Here is a 19323-nt window from a genome sequence, read left to right as displayed (position 1 = left end):
CTTGACAAGATAAATGTATTTCATCTCTCAAGTTGGAAATGAAAAATTACTTTTCTGCCTTAATGCATTGGTTTAAAAAAAATATTAAAGATTAACCGCGTTTGGCATTTTATAATGTCTTGGAGATAATTGCAGGCCCTAAGGTAATATATGAGGGCCGGAGCATTAAATATTCAGTGTATTTAATGTTATAATATATATTGTATGGGGAGGAAGGTGAAAGGAGAGGTCTCCTAAAAGAGACAACCCTGGTCTAATCCTGAAGGAAGTTTTGGTAATGTAGTGTACGCTTGTTTTGAGAATCATGGGAGAGGTTAACCCATGTCACCACCCACGCCAAACCAATGTCATAAAGACATGGCAGAAGATACATTTAGGTGGAATTAATGAGAGTTGACGCGCTGGAGACTTTAAAAAAAAAACAAAACAAAAAAAAAACAGTAAAAAGCTAAAAATTAATCAATACACTAATTTCTTTAAAAAACAAAAAAAAAAACACATAGTGTAACGCAGCGTTGCTTTTCTTTTCATGGGTTCTGTTGCAGCTTTCCGTCGGAGTAACCCATGAACGGAAAGTCAAACTGAAACTAAAGCTTCCGTTTGCATTACCATTGATTTCAATGGTAATGCTACCGTTTGCCTTGGTTTCCGTCCCGCCAAGTTTCAGTTTTTTCTCTGAAACAATAGCGTAGTCGACTGCGTTATTGTTTCTGCGAAAAAAACAAACGGTTTCCGTTTAGTAAAGTTTCCAAGGCAAACTGAAGCATTAGTTTGTTTGACTTTCCGTTTATGGGTTCCTCCGACATAAAGCAGCAACGGAACCCATAAAAGGAAAAGCAATGCTGATGTGAACAGGCGCTTACAAGTGATTTATACTTTTTTGTTTAATTTTTTTTTACATATGTATATATATATATATTTATATATCTAGATATCTATGTCAAAGCAATACTTCTCTTTTCCACAGCAATTAGAGTTCAGTTTTTATATTCTTGGTCGCATGCGATCGTTACACCTGGGCTGTGGATGGCTGCTATAGGCAACAGGCCAATATTTTTTTTTTCCATTAAACCCCTTTCTGCCAGACATTTTTTTGTTTTTTCCTCCCAGCATTTCAAAAGCAATAACTATTTATTTTTCTGTCGACACCATATAATGTACTAAAAAAAAAATATCCTTTGTCGAGTGGAATAGAAAAAAAAAAAAAGCAGCGATTCCTCCATTGATTTTCGGGTAATGATCAGGCATGAGTGTTTCTGTACGAGGAGTGCTATGCACAACCATAATGGACAAAGAAACTACTCTGTTTTGTCCTCTATTATGGAGGCACTCTGGTATCTTTCCCATCTCCAAAAATTATGTTGTGTATATGTTTATGTATCTACGTGTAGGATTTTGATATGACTGTTGTCTGTATTTCCTTTCTGTGTATCCAGACAAAAACAAGTGCGAATCTGATTCAGCAAAATATAATATATATAGAGAAAAAAAAAAGTTGTTTGCACATGTCTGCTCCTTGATGCCCAGCCGAATATGATGTGCAGTCACATTTGAGGCCACCCACAATATGTTTGGGTTGACCACCACTGGTGAAGGGTGTGATGACCGTTTTGAAGTCCAAATATAGGTCAATAAAATAGTGTGAGGCTGTGGAATGGGATAAACCCCCTACAGTCCTCCCATAATCTTAATCCTTACGCATTTTAATTGATATAATTCTTCCACAGCATTCCTAATCTAGAAATAGATTAGATCAACAACATTATGACATCTCATGGTTGCCTATTATTGCGGGCAGCAGATGACTGCACACATATGCAGATTGCTAACAGTATTTACAGGTGTACTTAAAATATGTGGTCACCCCCTTTAAAGGGTCTCTTAATATGGTCACATACACAGCTAAATATGACTGCGCTTCTTACTACCAGCATTACCTTGGTTGTATGTGAAGCGCTAATACGTTACAAGTCACCGAGCACCAAGAAACAATGCCATTTTTCGTTTCCCTTCACACCAAGTTCTAGACACACTATATGAGTACTAAAGTCATGTCCCACTCCAGGAAGCTGACATGCTTGTCTAGTGCCAGTCAAATGGAAAATAAACCCTTGACAGTTTGGCAGAATGCATTTAAGAATCACTGTTTCACACACACATGAGCAACGGCATAAGAAAATGGAATAGTTTAACAACAGATAAACAGTTGCTCTAACTCGAAGGCAAGGGTTAATATCTTTCCTTCCGTATCTGAAGGATTAATATGTGGTTTACATTTGAACAGGGACTGGTTCAACGGTACAATGTCAGCTTGTCTGCGAGGAAAGGGATTCAATCTTTTTCTGAAGAGCAAAGGGGTTTATTTGTGCCTTGCAGGTCCGCTGACAGTGAAGGATTTACTCACTGCTTTCTCTGTATGGAGGATTAATGTTCTGAAACACTGTTTTGGCCAGGAAATGGATTAATCTGTATTGGCCATGCTCCTGTATAGAGGTGACAACAATAAGAATGTGTTGTGCAAACGGTGAGAAAGTGAGATTATGATGCAAGACCACCATTAAGAGAAACGGCAAACAATATGACTGCTCATGAATTGTGTAAAATATGACAGCGATACCATGTCACACATACAAAGTGGTAAGGAGGTCTGGAAAACTAAATACAGCACATGGTACAAGAGAAAACCATCCATAACATTTATTACAAAATGAATGAAATTTACATTATGACACTAAACCTAAAAACAGGTCAACAGTCTGTAGAGAAAACAAAGACGGACTACCTTGATTAAATGTCCTAGGATTTCTAAACACATGAAATATTGTGTATATAGGGATGATGCGCGTCAAATCAAAATCTAACCACTAAATGCCCTAAGGCAAAGAAAGCCCTATTTCCCAACTACCATATGGAAATAATTGAATTAAAATGAATACTTTATTAAGCTATTATAAGCAAACTGACGAACCACACATTAAATTAAAATGGTCAATACGAGCTGCTAGAGAGTAGAATGTGGCACAATGTGTAAATAGTGCATAGATTTAGAACACCCCTCGTGGTTGGTGTCCAGACTAAAGCCAGAACACTAACACACTAACTACATTCTCTAGTATATCTACAATGTATCTAGCAGTCAGGCACGAAATTAAAATTGGAAGGCCCCCCCCCCCCCACCGACATGTTTCGCTACAACTGTAGCATCCTCAGGAGTTACCCTTAGCCCCGGTAACCACTGAGTACGCTACAGTTGTAGCAAAACTTGTCGGTGGTGGGTGGGGGGGGGGGGGGGTTCTCAATTTTATGCGTGTCTGCTAGAAACATTGTAGATATACTAGAGATTGTAGTTGCAGCGTTCTGCAGCCGCTAGCTTTATAGGTCTATATGTAATGGTTGAGTGTAATACGACTGTATTAGATTCAACAATTACATATAGACCTATATGCACACATTCAATATCCTAAGCGTGCTTATTTAGTTAGGCTGTGGACTGAGAGAAGGGTGGAGGACAGTGCGGCATGCGCAGTAAGCCGCAAAAAATCTCCCGGCTAATGCACAGATACGGTGTTAGAAGCAAGCTCAGTACATATATACAGTACCAGAAAAAAGCCAAGTACACAAATACAGCACCAGAACAAAGCTCCGTGTGTGTGTGTATATATATATATATATATATATATATATATATATATATATATATATACATATACATACATACACACACACACAGCACCAGAACAAAGCTCAGTACATATATACAGCACCAGACCAAAGCTCAGTACATATATACAGCACCGGAACAAAGCCAACTACATATATACAGCACCAGAACCAAGGCAAGTACATACAGCTCCAATAGCAAGCTCAGTACATAATTACAACACTAGAACCAAGCTCAGCATATAAATACATCACTAGAACCAAGCTCAGCATATAAATACATCACTAAAACTAAGCTCAGCATATAAATACAGCACCAGAACCAAATTCAGTACATATATACAGCACCAGAACAAAGCCAAGTACATATATACAGCTCCAATAGCAAGCTCAGTACATAAATACAACACTAGAACCAAGCTCAGCATATAAATACAGCACCAGAACAAAGTTCAGTACATACATACAACGCCAGAACAAATCTCATTACATATATACAGCACCAGAACAAAGCCAAGTACATATCTACAACACCAGAACCAAGCTCAGTACATATATACAGCACCAGAACAAAGCTCAGTAGATATATACACCAGAACAAAACTCAGTACATATATATACTCGCCAGAACCAAGCCCAGTACATATATACTCGCCAGAACCAAGCTCAGTACATATATACTCACCAGAACAAAGCTCAGTACATATATACAGCCCCAGAACCAAGCTCAGTACATATATACAGCCCCAGAACCAAGCTCAGTACATATACACACTAGAACCAAGCTCAGTACATACATACAAGACTAGTACCAAGCTCATACAAATACACAACACCAGAACCAAGCTCATACATATATACAACACCGGAACCAAGCTCATATACATACATACAGCAACAGAACCAAGCTTCGTACATAAATACAGTATATATGTACTGAGCTTGGTTCTGATGCTGTATATATGTACCAGGTTTGGTTCTGTATATATGTAGTGAATTAGGTTCTGTTGCTGTATATATGTAGTGAGCTTGGTTCTGATGCTGTATATATGTACTGGGTTTGGTTCTGGTGCTGTATATATGTCGTGAATTTTGTTCTGGTGCTGTATATATGTAGTGAGCTGGGTTCTGGTGCTGTATATATGTAGTGAGCTTGTTTCTGATGCGGTCTATATGTACGGAGTTTTGTTCTGGCGCTGTATTTATTTACGGAGCTTGGTTCTGGCGTTGTATTTATGTACTGAGCTTGGTTCTGGTGTTGTATTTATGTACTGAGCTTGGTTGTGATGTTGTATTTATGTACTGAGCTTGGTTCTGGTGTTTTATACATGTACTGATCTTGGTTCTGGAGTTGTATGTATGTTATGAGCTTCTCTTTGGTGCTGTATATATGAATTGAGCTTGGTTGTTATGATGTATATAACTCAGCCCAAGCACAGTACATATATAAAAACACCAGAACCACGCTCAGTACATAAATACAGCACAAGCACAAATACAGCTCAGTAGACAGATCATTTGCAAATTCAGTTTAACCCCTGCCATATAAGTTTGTACGGCATAAAACTACAGCTCCCAGTATAGCCAGAACGATAGTAAGTATATGCTGGTAGTTGATGTTTCACAAAAAAAAGAACGATACACCAATTATCTCGCTGCAGATCATACAGTTACTACAGTACTGATCAGTCACAGGAAGCACAAACTTTTACATTTAGTGACTCACCGTGGACAACTGCTCAGATGTCTTCAGCTTCTCACTTTTCCAACATTTCCGCACCTATAAACGAAGATAAAATTCTCATGGTGCTGCACTCTATGCTCTTAAATATAATAGTATCATACACTGTGCCCCCGAACATAATAGTGCAATACACGGTGCTGAATATTATAGTACTATACACTGTGCTCCTGAATAGAATATTACCATGCAGTGTCCATGAATAAAATTGTGTCAAACACGGTAAAGTAATGCACCAAAAACAGTGCCCCTTGTAGATAGTGCCCCTCATATAGCCCCCTGTAGATAAGGGCCTTATACACCTGACGATATTCGGCCGGTGCAGCAAGCGCCGATCAATGATACGTTAATCGGCGCTAGTTTGCGCCTGTTACACGGAGCTATGGATGAGGACGAGAGGCCGTGGCACCGATCTCTCATCCCCATACATTATCATCAAGTAGGCAGCGCGTCTCCCTGTTTACACAGGGAGATGTGCTGCCGACAACGATCATATTTCACTTTTTTAAAATTATACAAAAGCAGATCAAGCGTTTGCTGGTTCATCTGCTGACCACTTCCCTTTTTACAGAGGGCAATTATCGGCAACGAGCGTTAAATGAACGCTGGTCTGGTCTGCACGATAGTCGACCAGTGTAAAACCCCCTATAGAGACTCTCATAGAGCTCCCTGTAGATAGTGCTCACCGTAGTGTCCTCTGCAGATAGTGCTCTCCATAGAAACCCCTGTAGATAGTGCATCTCAGAGTCCTCTGTAGATAGTAGCGTTCCCTATAGACAGGGTCCCTGTGGCATTATTATTGTTCCCTATAGTGCCCCCTGTGGAGTCCCCTGTAGATAGTGCCCCCCGTGGCATTCCCTGGAGATAGTGCCACCTATATAGTCCTCCCCTGTAGTTAGTGCCCCCTATATAGTCGTCCACTGTAGTTAGTGCCCCCTATATTGTCCTCCCCTGTAGTTAGTGCCCCCTGTATAGTCCTTCCCTGTAGTTAGTGCCCCTATATAGTCGTCCTCCCCCTGTATTTATTGTCCCCTATATAGTCCTCCCCTGTAGTTATTGCCCCTATATAGTCCTCCCCTGTAGTCTTTGCCCCTATAGTCCTCCCCTGTAGTTCTTGCCCCCTATATAGGCCTCCCCTGTAGTTCTTGCCCCCTATATAGGCCTCCCCTGTAGTTCTTGCCCCGTATATAGTCACCCCTGCAGTTATTGTCCCCTATATAGTCATCCCCTGTAGTTATTGTTCCCTATATAGTCCTCCCCTGTAGTTATTGTCCCCTATATAGTCCTCCTCTGTAGTTATTGTCCCATATGGTTAAGACCCCCAACACTGCCCACAGTAAAAGGAAAAAAACCAAACATATGCTTACCTGTCCCGTTGCCGCGCCATCCTCCAGCGATGCCAGTCCACCTCCAGCGGAACGACGCAATCATCGCGCTAACTGCATCATCTCTAAAGCGCTGACTGTTGAGGCATCATAATTAGTCGAGGCATCATGTTTAGTCAACTCAATTGTAGTTGCGTCCTAAGGACGCAAATACAATGGAGTGCAGGGGAACGGTTCCAGTTTCTCGCTTCACCCCGGTTCTGCGAACCGGCTGTAATTTTAACAACCAGTGAGGGAGAACCGGGGCGAACTGGCCGGATCCCACCCCTGAGTATTTCTTATATATAACAACTTTGTATACTTACTGTTAAAATGGAGTTGTTTTATCCATGCAAAATCTGTGCGAAGTTACTGCCACTAGGTATCTCCCTTCCTGTAATCTGCTGTCCAACGCCTGTTGTCAAGAATTGGCAGACCTGGTTACAAAGTTGAATGGACAGCTGCAAAAGCTGAGGGGTGTCTTTACTGCCTGGCTATAACATTCTAGGGGGAGGGGGAAGGGGGGGCGTGAGAGAGGGAGAGGGGGGGAGAGAGAGAGAGAGAGAGAAAGCGAGAGAGAAAGCGAGAGAGAAAGCGAGAGAGTCTCAGAAACCCACGCTGCAAGTCTATGGTGGGAGGGGTGAGCAGATGGAAGAAGTAATAGCAGAAAGAAAACACAGACACGCTGCTGCAGGCAAGATGTAAATCTCACCCCAGTGCTGGGTTGCTAGCTACACTACTCATTACTGCTGTAGAATGTCCTCCGTGCTGCTGCCATTTCTATGAATATATGTTATAGAGACAGGAGAGCAGATTTTTCTCTTCTATGTGTGCATTGCATAGAAGACATGATAGAAGTAAGGTTCCACCCACTAGCTTTGACACAACTTAGAATTAGAGATAGTGTCTGCGGAGGGAGAAACTGCTAAATAATGCCATATACAAGTCATATAATGGCCAGAAAGAATTTCTCTTGTACACACATATGTAAGTTTATTCTGAAAAGTCACCTGAAAAGTTAGGTACGCTTTAATGCTTACTCTTGATTATTCTATTATTACCATTTCATCAGTTTAGATGGCTCGGCATTCTGAGGCAACAAAAAAAAAAAAAAATTGCCTTCTTCCTTTGTGCTTTTTCTAATGATTTTAAGTTTGATCAGGCAACCAGTGTATCCTTGGAAATTCATGCCAATATACACTATAAAAGGTAACTCCTTAACAACCAGGGTATTTTTTATTTTCTTTGACTAGACATTGTTTAACCCATTCACGCACCGGTACATTCTGGTGCAGGAGTAGATGTATGGAGCGCGCTTACGCGCTGAGCGCACTCCATATGCTGCGGGTGTCCGCTGTGTTTTACAGCCGACAGCCGGGACTAACGGCCAGGAACAGCGATCGCGCTGTTACTAGACGTTTATCCCCTCAAATGCTGCGGTCAATCACGACTGCATCATCTGAGGCGATGGAAAGCTCATTGCCCCCTCCGCAAAGGGATGGGGGGGTGATGATGGCTGTCATGTCAGCCCAGGACCCTAATGAAGGCCCCCCCGGACTGTGGCAGGGCTTAATAGAAATTACAATATACTGCAATACATTAGTATTGCAGTGTATTGTACCAGCGATCTAATGATCGCTGGTTCAAGTCCCCTAGGGGGACTAATAAATGTGTAAAAAGTGAACGTTTTTAGTAGTAAAAAAAATTAAATGTTTCCCATTTTTCCTCTAAAGTAATGTAAAAAAATAAAAAATGTAAAGAAAATTGTTATAGCTGCGTCCGTAAAAGGCGGAACTATTACAATATAGTTTGATTGGACAGCGTCATACAGAAAACATTACACCGCCCAGAGAAAAAAAGAAAGCGTAACCTCCCATTTGGCAAGTATAGCCAACTTAGAATATTTAGAATAATGCTCATAACTTTGCAAATAAAAGTTTTTTACACAGAAGTTATCAGCATCATAGCGCCTATTAGATTAGTGAGGAGATCTGGAATTAAAAAACTAGTGACAGATCCGCTAACAATTTGCTGCTCCATCATAATTTGTTTCATTATGTATCCAATAAGACTTTCTTTTATACCATTTTTAAAAAAAAAAGTTTTTGCTTTTTATAGTTATTAGGGTTTTGCTTTGTAAAACCAAAACAAAAAATTGCTATATTTTTGTATCCAATTATTTGGTTTTGCTCGCATGTTTTATCGATTTAAGCAAATGCAAAACAAAGAATGATAAAAAGAGTGAGAATTAAGCTAATGTTCAAACAGGGTTTTTTGCAGGCAGAAAATTTCCTGCAAGCCGTTTGTCGCGTTTTTCACTCGTGCCCATTGTGCGCCATGGTCAAAAATGCAGCGAAATACGCTTTCTCTGTCTTCAATTGATGACAATGGGAGGTCAGAGACGTAAAACGCCTGAAGATAGGGCATGTCGCCCCTTTTTTTTCCACTTGCGGGTACAAAACCCACCGCCCATTGAAATCAATGGGAGGCATTTTCCGAAGTTTTTTGGAGCGTTTTCCAACGCGGTTGCCACATCAAATAACATGTAAAAAAAAAAACAGTGTGAACTGGGCCTTAGGCCCTGTCCACAGAGTTAATTTTGCAGGTAGAAGAATCTGGCTCAAAATTCCTTCAGGCTATGTTCACACAGATTATTTTCAGCTATTTTTCTGGCCAAAACCCCCTGAAAATACGGGAGGGCTGAACACCTCCAAACATCTGCCCATTGACTTTAATGGGAAAAACGGCATTTCATTCCAACGGGGCGTTTTCTTACGTAGCCGTTTGGAAAAACGGCGCCTAAAAAAACGCCCCATAAAAAAGAAGTACATGTCACTTCTTGAGCCGTTTGTCATGGTCTCAATAGAGAAACAGCTCCAAAAAAACGGCTGAAAATCAGAGGCAGTTTTCCCTTGAAAACAGCTGCGTATTTTACAGCCGTTTTTATTTTTGCATGTGAACATACCCTCAGGAATTTTTAGGCAGATTTTGACCTGCCTGCAATTTCATGCAGCAATTTGCCTGCGGCCAATGAGAGCCAGGGGCAAAAAAAAACATGAGAAACGCTTTCTCTGCCTCCCATTGATTTCAATGGAAGGTCAGAGGCATAACCATGGCAAGAATGAGAATGCCGCTTTTTGTTTGGTCGTCGCAGAAAAAAGTCGCCTCTGCCGCTCATTGAAGTCAATCGGAGGTAGTTTCGGCCATTTTTTGACACGGATTCCCATGCGATTTCCGCTTAAAAAACCCTCTGTGAACTGGGCCTAATACTGTACATGGTAGAAGTGCAAACACATAAGGTTGATGCACACAGCTGTCAGGGCCATAACATTTGAATAAGAAAGCACAGGTATTGTAGAGACACAAACCAGGATTTAAATAAGATAGACAGGCAGGCAGACAGACAGATCTGGTGAATGTGGAGGCCAAATCAACACCTCCAGAACAAATTTTGTGCCATAAAACAGCCTTGGGGTCCAATATGGCCCCCATTTATATGGCTGTCTTTGAGTGCAGACATGTGTACACCTCGAGTTACTGGAGACATGTCTGTGGCTGGTTAAAGGAACAGTGTCACCACAATTTTTTTTTAAATATGTTAAAGATGTTAGTGCTTTATTAAAAATGTTTGGATTAATTTGTGTGTTACTTTTTTTTATTTTTACACTTTTTCTTCCCTATGGGGGCTGCCATTTTTTTTTTCATTTCTGTATGTGTCGATTAACGACACATACAGACATGGAATACGGCAGCTCCAGTCCCATAGGGACTGCGAACGGGGCCCGTTCCATCCACTTTCGTGTACGCCACTGTGTGGGAACGGCGCATGCGCCGCTCCCACACAGTTCAATTTGAAATGCGCGCCGTCCGGCGCCATTTTCCTGTGGACCGGAAGTTGCGGCCGGACAGTAAGATTACTACTTCCGGTCGCGGCTTCCGGACTTGTGCACATGGAGCAGCGGCAGCAGATGGACCGGAGGGAGCGGCGGCGACTGGAGCAGGTAAGTTATTTCTATGTATGTTCGTGTTTCAGTGTGTTTACTACTGTATGTTAACCTTCTACACTGTGTGTTAGCTCAAAAAATGGCGACACACAGTGTAGGAGGTTAGACCGTTCTAACCCCTCGTTTATCCCGGCACTAGCCAGGATAAAGGAGGGGGGGATTCTGAGAGCTCACTAGAGCGAGGAATTTTTACCTAATTTTGCAGCATAAAGCAATGTGGTTGCTTTACCACATGCAATGCTGCAATTTTGGGAATGGCTCCATCTAGTGACCAGTGCTGGGAAATATTATAAATTGAATCCAATTTATAATATTTCCTGACTCGTGAAAAAAAAAAAAAAAATTAGAACAATGTTTAATCACCTACACACTAACTGTTTAATTAAAAAAAAAAAAACATGTTTTGCTGGCAACACATTCCCTTTAAGGTATATAGACAATATTTTTTTTTGAAGAAAGGTAGAGTGGAGGAACGATCATTATTTCACTAGGTTATTTTAAGACGAGTTGTACAGTGATTTTCCGGAATTAAAATTCACCCTGACTTTTCGCAGATCGAGGTCCAACTTTTGGAAACACTGATTTATCAGGAATGTGTGGTCTGAAGTCTGACCTATCAGTTATACCCACGGCTAGGAAATACATGCTACATTTTCAAAGTAATTATCGAACGGTACTCATAGAATCCCCACCACGGAAACAACTTTTAAGAGTGAGACAAATTGTAAGCAATGATCTTATATTGGATAAAAGGTTGGACAAAATGTGTAATAAGATTCTGTCGACCGATTATTCGGAAACCCTTTTTGAATGATATAGGGACAAGATTAAGTATAATATTAGAGAATCATTACTTTCAAGGAAAGATATAACTAGCTCAGCAACCATAATCCTGTCCATATCTGCATATGGTCTATTAACTGGAAAGCTAGCCCAGGCATTGAGGAAGAATTGGACCGCAATTAAAACGGGTTGTCCATCTGTACCCGACTGCCAACCCACACTTAATGTTTAATACATGTGGTGGTAATTTGAGAAATGGTTTGGCGCGGTCAGATATTGGATCTTCTAAAGTATCCCCAAAAATTTATTTGAACACTATGAAAAGAGGTAACTTTCCATGTTTGGGTTGCCCCAATTACAACAATATATTGTAAGGACAGTATTTTTCACATCTGTTATACAGGCAAACGCTACACTATTCCACATAGATATACTTGCTCTTCCAGCTATGTAGTGTGAATTATAACGTGCCCGTGTGGACTTCTCTAAATAGAAGATTAAGGAAATTGGGGAAAGAATTCCCAAATATAAGGAGCGCAATCCATAAACTAAGGTTAGATTTACCTATGCCAAGACATTTCATTGAATGTGCCCATTCTGTAAGTCAACCTACAGTAGATTCAGAGCCATTGGCCATGTGCTATTACTATGAAGGGCAGATAACCTGCAAGTCTTACTTAGAATTAAAATTAATATTCTTGTTGGATAGCTTGCAACCAAAGACGCGGAATATAGAAAATAAAATGCATACATTTATCTGAAGCCTGTGTGTCAAATATCCCGATTGGTATAATGGTGTAAGTGTTGCACATTGACCCATGATTTTATTGCATGTTTTTAACTAACTTTGTTATATTTGCTTTAGATAATGTTTTATGTCACATGAAATACATGGATATGATGTACCCACATTAATTGGAGAAACATGGCTTCAGGACGATGAGGAATATTGCGACTGAAAATTGAAGATAAGAGTAATCTATATTTGATGTCAGGTTGGGACAAATTATTATTCGTTTTTTTTATTAGGATGATCTTGTGACGTGTTGAGGTGTATATTCACAAGGTTGTTCTTCACAATTCTGTATATCCTGCAGTTTTTGTTACACAAAATCAATATGTCCAATTTATAACACTTTACAATGTTTCACAGATCAGGTACGAAGTATTGACCTATATTATTGCTTATTATGTTTTTAAGACCTGATAAACATCAATAAAAAGTAGTAAAGCTTCCCATAAACATTGAATTGATGTCAGCCATAACAAAGCGTACAGGGGCCCTTCGACTGTCTCCCAATGTGAACTGTTTAGAGGAAAGAGGATCGGGCATGTTAAAATCCAACATGCTCAATCCTATTGCTTAATCAGGAAATAAGGCAAAAGTGTCTGGCAGTGGCTTGTTTTCCCCTCCCTATTAAAATAATTGTTGGGGACATCGGGTGAGATAGCGGTCTTGTGTATAGCCAGCTTAAAATTAAAGGGATATTCCCATTTCAGACATACTAGCCCTTCTCAATGAATTAGAATATCATGAAAAAGTTAATTTCAATAATTCAATTCAAAAAGTGAAACTCCTATTATATAGATTTATTACACCCAGAGTGATCAGTGTGTCTCAGAAAACTAGATTATTATATAAGCCGAATTTAAAAAATTATTTTTAATACCGAAATGTTGGCCTACTGAAAAGTATGTACAGTATATGCACTCAATACTTTGTCGGGGCTCCATTTGCATGAATTACTGCATTAATGCGGCGTGGCATGGAGGCGATCAGCCTGTGGCACTGCTGTAGTGTTATGGAAGCCCAGGTTGCTTTGATAGCGGCCTTCAGCTCGTCTGCATTGTTGGGTCTGGTGTCTCTCATCTTCCTCTTGACAATACCCTATAGATTCTCTATGGGGTTTAGGTCAGGCGAGTTTGCTGGCCAATCAAGCAGAGTGATACTGTGGTTATTAAACCCGTGGTACTTTTGGCAGTGTGGGCAGGTGCAAAGTCCTGCTGGAAAATGAAATCAGCATCTCCATAAAGTCTGTCAGCAGAGGGAAACATGAAGTGGTCGAAAATTTCCTGGTAGACGGCTGTGTTTACTCTGTACTTGAGGTGGCCGGCAGTATGGAAACAGCCGAGCTTGGTGAGCTACGCGGTTTCCGTAACTCCCATACAGGTGAATAGCAGAACAGCACAGTGAGCAGAAGGTAGGACGGCCGGCAGAAGGCCTCGTTCTAGAGATAAGTGTGGGGACCCTCATCTGTTAGACGTTTATTCCTCTTTAAGAACTGAAAGTTTAATTAAATAAATATTGGGTGTACCCTATATATGCTGTACATATTCCTCACAATCTACATTTTCTTCGAAGAGCAAAAGTAAAAAGTTTAGCAACAAGTAAAATCCCACATGAACACTGCATTGAATGCTTTACATGAAGATGCCATAAAAAAATAAATAAATAAAAATAAAACAAATGCATAATATTTACATATAAAACGATTTTGCATGCAAAGCCTGCATTGTGTACAGATGACATGACGAAGGCTAAATGGTAACGCTATTCAAAAGATGACCATATACCAAGGGAATTTGTTCTCCAATACAGCGAGCTAAAGATATTTACGTACATGCACAGTAAACCTAAGCTGGAATGTTTAAAAAAAAAAGGGAGTGATGCCAGGTTAGATGATTTCAATTATTTTTAAAGTTCTAACAAATATGAAAATAATGGGAAGCTGCTATATTACGGTGCAGTGTCCATAAAGAATATGCTGTAATTTGGTTAAGCAATATAATACACTTGCTCAACTTGTGATCTCGATACATAGAACATGACTTGTATGAACGAAGAAGAAATATTGTATCTACTCACCTGCAACAAGCAGCGCTCCTTAAACACGTATCCAATTAGTCTATCTAAATGCATGAGGCACTTATGATAGCGAATGTGATGGGTCAGCACTGGCAGCATCATCGCATGCTGAAACACAGAAAAAAAATCTATTTAACCCATTACAGAATGAAAAGAAACAACCATATAACAATAGCATCTCTTGAATGCTGGTCAATTATTAGGGCCTGTGATATTCTAAGATATTGTGTAGAAAATCTCAGAATACTTAACAGTATGATTCTCTAAAATGTATTTATAACTCCGAAAGAATGCCTAAACTCAAGAGAGAAGCACCGTTAAAAGTTCTATGAAACCTACATGGATGACAGTCTTATGGACGCCTGGCAGACAGAAATTTCAAGGCCTGGCCAAAAAGATCAAGGGAGTATGTACGTATGGTCACATACACTATATGGCCAAAAGTAGACGCACACCTGATCATCACCCTATACGAGATTGTTGGACTTCACATTTCAAAATCATGGGCGTTAATATGCAATTAAGCTCTTTTATGGTCATAATTGCCTGGAGTCGATGACGGATGAGAAGCTCTGGCTTCGGAGTTCAATTTCATCCCAAAAGCGGTCGATGGGGTTGAGATCAGGGCTCTGTACAGCCACTGGAGTTCCTCGACACCAAACTTGTTTAATCACGTCTTTATGGACCTCGCTTTGTAAATTGGGGCAGTCATGCTGGAACAGGAAAGGGTCTTCGCCAAACTGTTGACTTCATATGCTGTAGCATTAAAAGGGGCCTAGCCTAAACCCTGTAAAAACAGCCCTAGACCGTTATTCCACATCCACCAAATTTTACAGTAGGCACTAGGCATTTAGGGAACGTTAGCGTTCTCCTGGCATCTGTCAAACCCAGATTCGTCCGTCAGACTGCCAGATAGTGAAACGTGATACATCAGACGTGAATAAGACGAGTGAAGTGAAATTATCCGGCCTTTTGGAACAGTCAGGCACATCTGAGAAATTTATCTCATGAAGTACCACACTTCGAGAGCTCAGCATTTCCTATTGAATTTCATGCAGCTGCATAAAACATTGGTTTTCAGGTCAGCATATTGCAGAGTCCTGACAGTGCTCAAATAAGGACAGTTCTTTTATCTAAACTAAAACAGTTAAGATGTATAGGCGCCACCTCAGGGTAAATGGTAATGACCGAGATTCCAAACTAGAATCTGACCAGGTTAAAGGCAATGCATCATTGGAAAACGACATATTATTTCAATCTGGTTTTTTTAACCCCTTAATGACCAAGCCATTTTTTTATGTTTTTCCATCGTCGCATTCCAAGAGCTATAACTTTTTTATTTTTGCGTCGACATAGCTGTATAAAGTCTTGGTTTTCGCGGGACAAGTTGTATTTTTTAATAGCACCATTTTCAGGTACATATTAATTTATTGATTAACTTTTATTAACTTTTTTTTGGGGGGGGGGGGGACAGAAAAAAAACCTGAAATGTCACCTCTTTTTCGCGTCCTAAATCTACGCCGTTTACCGAGTAATAACACAATAACTTTATTCAGCTGGTTGTTACGATTGCAATGATACCAAATTTGTATAGTTTTTGTATGTTTTACTACTTTTACACAGTAAAAACATTATTTGTTTTTGTGTCTCCATATTTGAAGAGCCATCACTTATTTATTGTTCAGCCGATGCAGTTGTATGAGGGCTTTTTTTTTTGCGGGAAGACTTGTAGTTTTTATTGGTACCATTTTGGAGTAGATGCGACTTTTTGATCACTTTTTATCACATTTTTTTTAAAGTCAGGATTCACATAGAACATCAATTTTTCCTTAGTTTTTTATTTCAGTTTTTTTCGGCGTTCACCGTGCGGGTTAAATAATGTAATAGATTTATAGTCGGGGTCGTTACGGACGTGACGATACCAAATATGCGGAACTTTTTTACTTTATTTTGGTTTTTTAATAGTAAAGCATTTTGTTAGGGGAAAAAGTGGGTTTTTCATATTTTTTCACTTAACTTTATTAAACTTTTTTTTAACTTTTTTATTAGTCCCACTAGGGGACTTTAATATGCGATTCTCCGATCGCTATTATAATACACTGCAATACTTTTGTATTGCAGTGTATTACTGCCTGTCCGTTTAAAACGGACAGGCATCTGCTAGGTCATGCCTCCAGCATAACCTAGCAGGCATTCACTACAGGCAGACCTGGGGGCCTTTATTAGGCCCCCGGCTGCCATCGGAGACACAGACACTCGACGATCTTATCGCCAGGTGTCGGTGGGAGAGAGAGGGAGCTCCCTTCCTCTCTCCAAAACCACTCAGATGCGGTGCACGCTATTGAGCACCGCATCTGAAGGGTTAAACGGGTGAGATCGATATGAATATCGATCTCACATGTACGAGCAGGGACGCCACCAGCCCTCAGCTACCTCTGGCAACTGAGAGCAGGGAGATTTGACTTCCCATGCACCACACACCACTCCCCTCAAGACTAGTGGGAGTGGCTATTATTATTTAAAGCACCTGCTCGCCCTTTCATCAGCATTTCTGACCTGGCTGTGTCCATTTGTAAGTATGGCCTTTTTCGGTGTTTTTGTATATGTCCCTGTGTTTTTATCGGTTCTGTTTGTGCATCAGGAACGTTCTATTCCAGTTTAGGAGTTAGGGACTCGCAAGTCTGGGGATCCTTGTCGTGGATTGCGAGCTTGCGTCCTTTTGGCCAAAATGATTACCAATACCCCAGGTATTTTTCATTATTATGTATATTCGCTTCTCTTGGACACAGCCGGGTCTTTGATGCTGGGAGAGCATGGTGTGTTGTTGTTTGGCATAGCAAGCAGGGTAGCCCGCTCTATGAATTATCAAGGCGTCACAAATAGGCTTCTACCTGGCTATACACGTTGTGCCTCATGACGTACACACTATCCCTCCATGTTTCACTCACTTGCACCCCATTATCCATTTATTTCTATTGAGGCACTTCACTCATTACTGCCCCCTATATTTCACTTCTAGTATTACACTTGCACACACACTATTCATTTATTATTTCTGACTACACATCCCATGCACCACACACCACTCCCCTCAAGACTAGTGGGAGTGGCTATTATTATATAAAGCACCTGCTCGCCCTTTCATCAGCATTTCTGACCTGGCTGTGTCCATTTGTAAGTATGGCCTTTTTCGGTGTTTTTGTATAGCTCCCTGCTCTGTTTATTCTGATGCAGTGCCGTAAAAAGGCTTATGCATCAGAATAAAGCCCGTTAGTGACCGACGTGAAAAGGCGTATTAGCGGTCACTAACGGGTTAAGTAAATTTTTTTAAATTTTTGGTGTCTATTTTATTTTCACATGGTTATACATAAAAAATAAAAAAGACATTCAGGTAAATTCGGCACTTAAATCCTGGCAGAATTCACTAACCTGTTCATCACTATTGCGGATTCCATGCTGAAAATCCGCAGATTTGCTCAATAGAATTGCCATGGGGCTAATCCGTGTGCAGAGCCACTGACCAATCAGCAGCAGAAATCAGAGTTGCGCTGCAGATTTCTACTGCAGATTTTTTAAGAAAATACACACACAAATAAGGCTCTGTATGCATCTCGGTTGTCATTCACTGGTGTTTATGGTAAAGGGATGTACAATGTACTCCATCTTTCGCTCCATACAGTATTATTGACATTTCTTTGACAATTTTATTTCATTGCAGCTACCATAAAGCATATAAACCTGATATCAAAGATAGGACGTATAGAGGCACTCACCGACTATGCAACAGATTATGGTTTATATGTGATGTGGAATAAGCCTACGGCCATTTCGCGTGCATACACGCTTTTTCAAGGCCCTGGCGTCCCTTCCCTTTCCTGCCCTTTTTATTCCAGAATTAGCATAGATTCTTTCATAACAAAAAATAATAATAACATCAAGGCAGGAAATACACAACATGTAATACTAGGTGATACACCATAATCATTTCATAGCTTAAAATAACTTTATATTTATTTAAAATAACAAGGTTATAAAAGCACTCAGGTCATTGAGACCGAGAGGTCCTAGTGCCCCTGTCTGTAAGAGGAGTACGCCATGATACAGCGGCCAGCCGCTATCAGCACCACTAACGCTCGTCTATAAAGTTTTCCAGCACAGCTCAGTGCCTGATGAAGGTCGCTTTTGACCGAAACGTCGCACAAAATACCTTATTGGTGTGCCGGATACTCTTTTATACTTGTCTGTAAGATGATTTCATCCTCTTTTTGTAAAAGGGTTTTATGTCTATCTCCTCCAAACGATAATGGCTTAATGTGAACCAAGCCCACAAACCGCATAAATCGTTCATCGCTTGCATGTTTTTTCTGCATATGTTGTATCAACCTAGGACAGCCTTCACCGGTATTAAGTGATCTTATGTGTTCACAGAACCTTATATACATCGATTGTATCGTCTTTCCTATGTAAAATCTACCACAGTTGCAAACTACCGCATATACGACATACTGAGTTTTACAAGTTATCAGCTCATTTATCTCAAACGCACAGCCCCTAAATTAAGGTTCCTAGTACATATTATGGAATTGCAAAAATTGCATTGTCCACACTTGTGATTACCGGTCGGTCCTAATGCTGACAACTAGTTCTCATCTACTTTGTCTTTTTGGAAAAATGGCCCTTAACCAATATGTCTTTTCAATTTCTACATCTTCGGAAGGATATTATTGGTTGTCAAATTGCGACCTCGATGAACCCTTTCATGCCGACAATCTGTAGATTCACGTCCTATTCGCATATACCCCGTGCTGATAGGACGTGAATCTGCAGACCCCTGCTTCTGACGGCATAGCGCTGGGTAGATCACTCTAACCCCGGCAGTGTCAGTGTCCCCGACTCCCCAGCAAC

The 19323-nt window shown here is 40.4% G+C and overlaps 1 protein-coding gene across 1 annotated transcript in view; it reads right to left on the bottom strand.

Annotated features, from left to right (window-relative positions):
* The window catches only part of DROSHA (drosha ribonuclease III), a 270019-nt gene that overhangs the window by 115623 nt on the left and 135073 nt on the right, over nt 1–19323 (bottom strand). Inside the window, exon 17 of the mRNA XM_075826743.1 lies at nt 14419–14526. Within this exon, the coding sequence (XP_075682858.1) occupies nt 14419–14526 (108 nt within the window). The remainder of the gene's footprint in view (nt 1–14418; nt 14527–19323) is intronic.

The sequence above is a fragment of the Rhinoderma darwinii genome, chromosome 5 (genome assembly GCF_050947455.1).
Source record: "Rhinoderma darwinii isolate aRhiDar2 chromosome 5, aRhiDar2.hap1, whole genome shotgun sequence".
NCBI lineage: Eukaryota > Metazoa > Chordata > Amphibia > Anura > Rhinodermatidae > Rhinoderma > Rhinoderma darwinii.
This window is presented reverse-complemented; position numbering and strand designations above follow the sequence as displayed.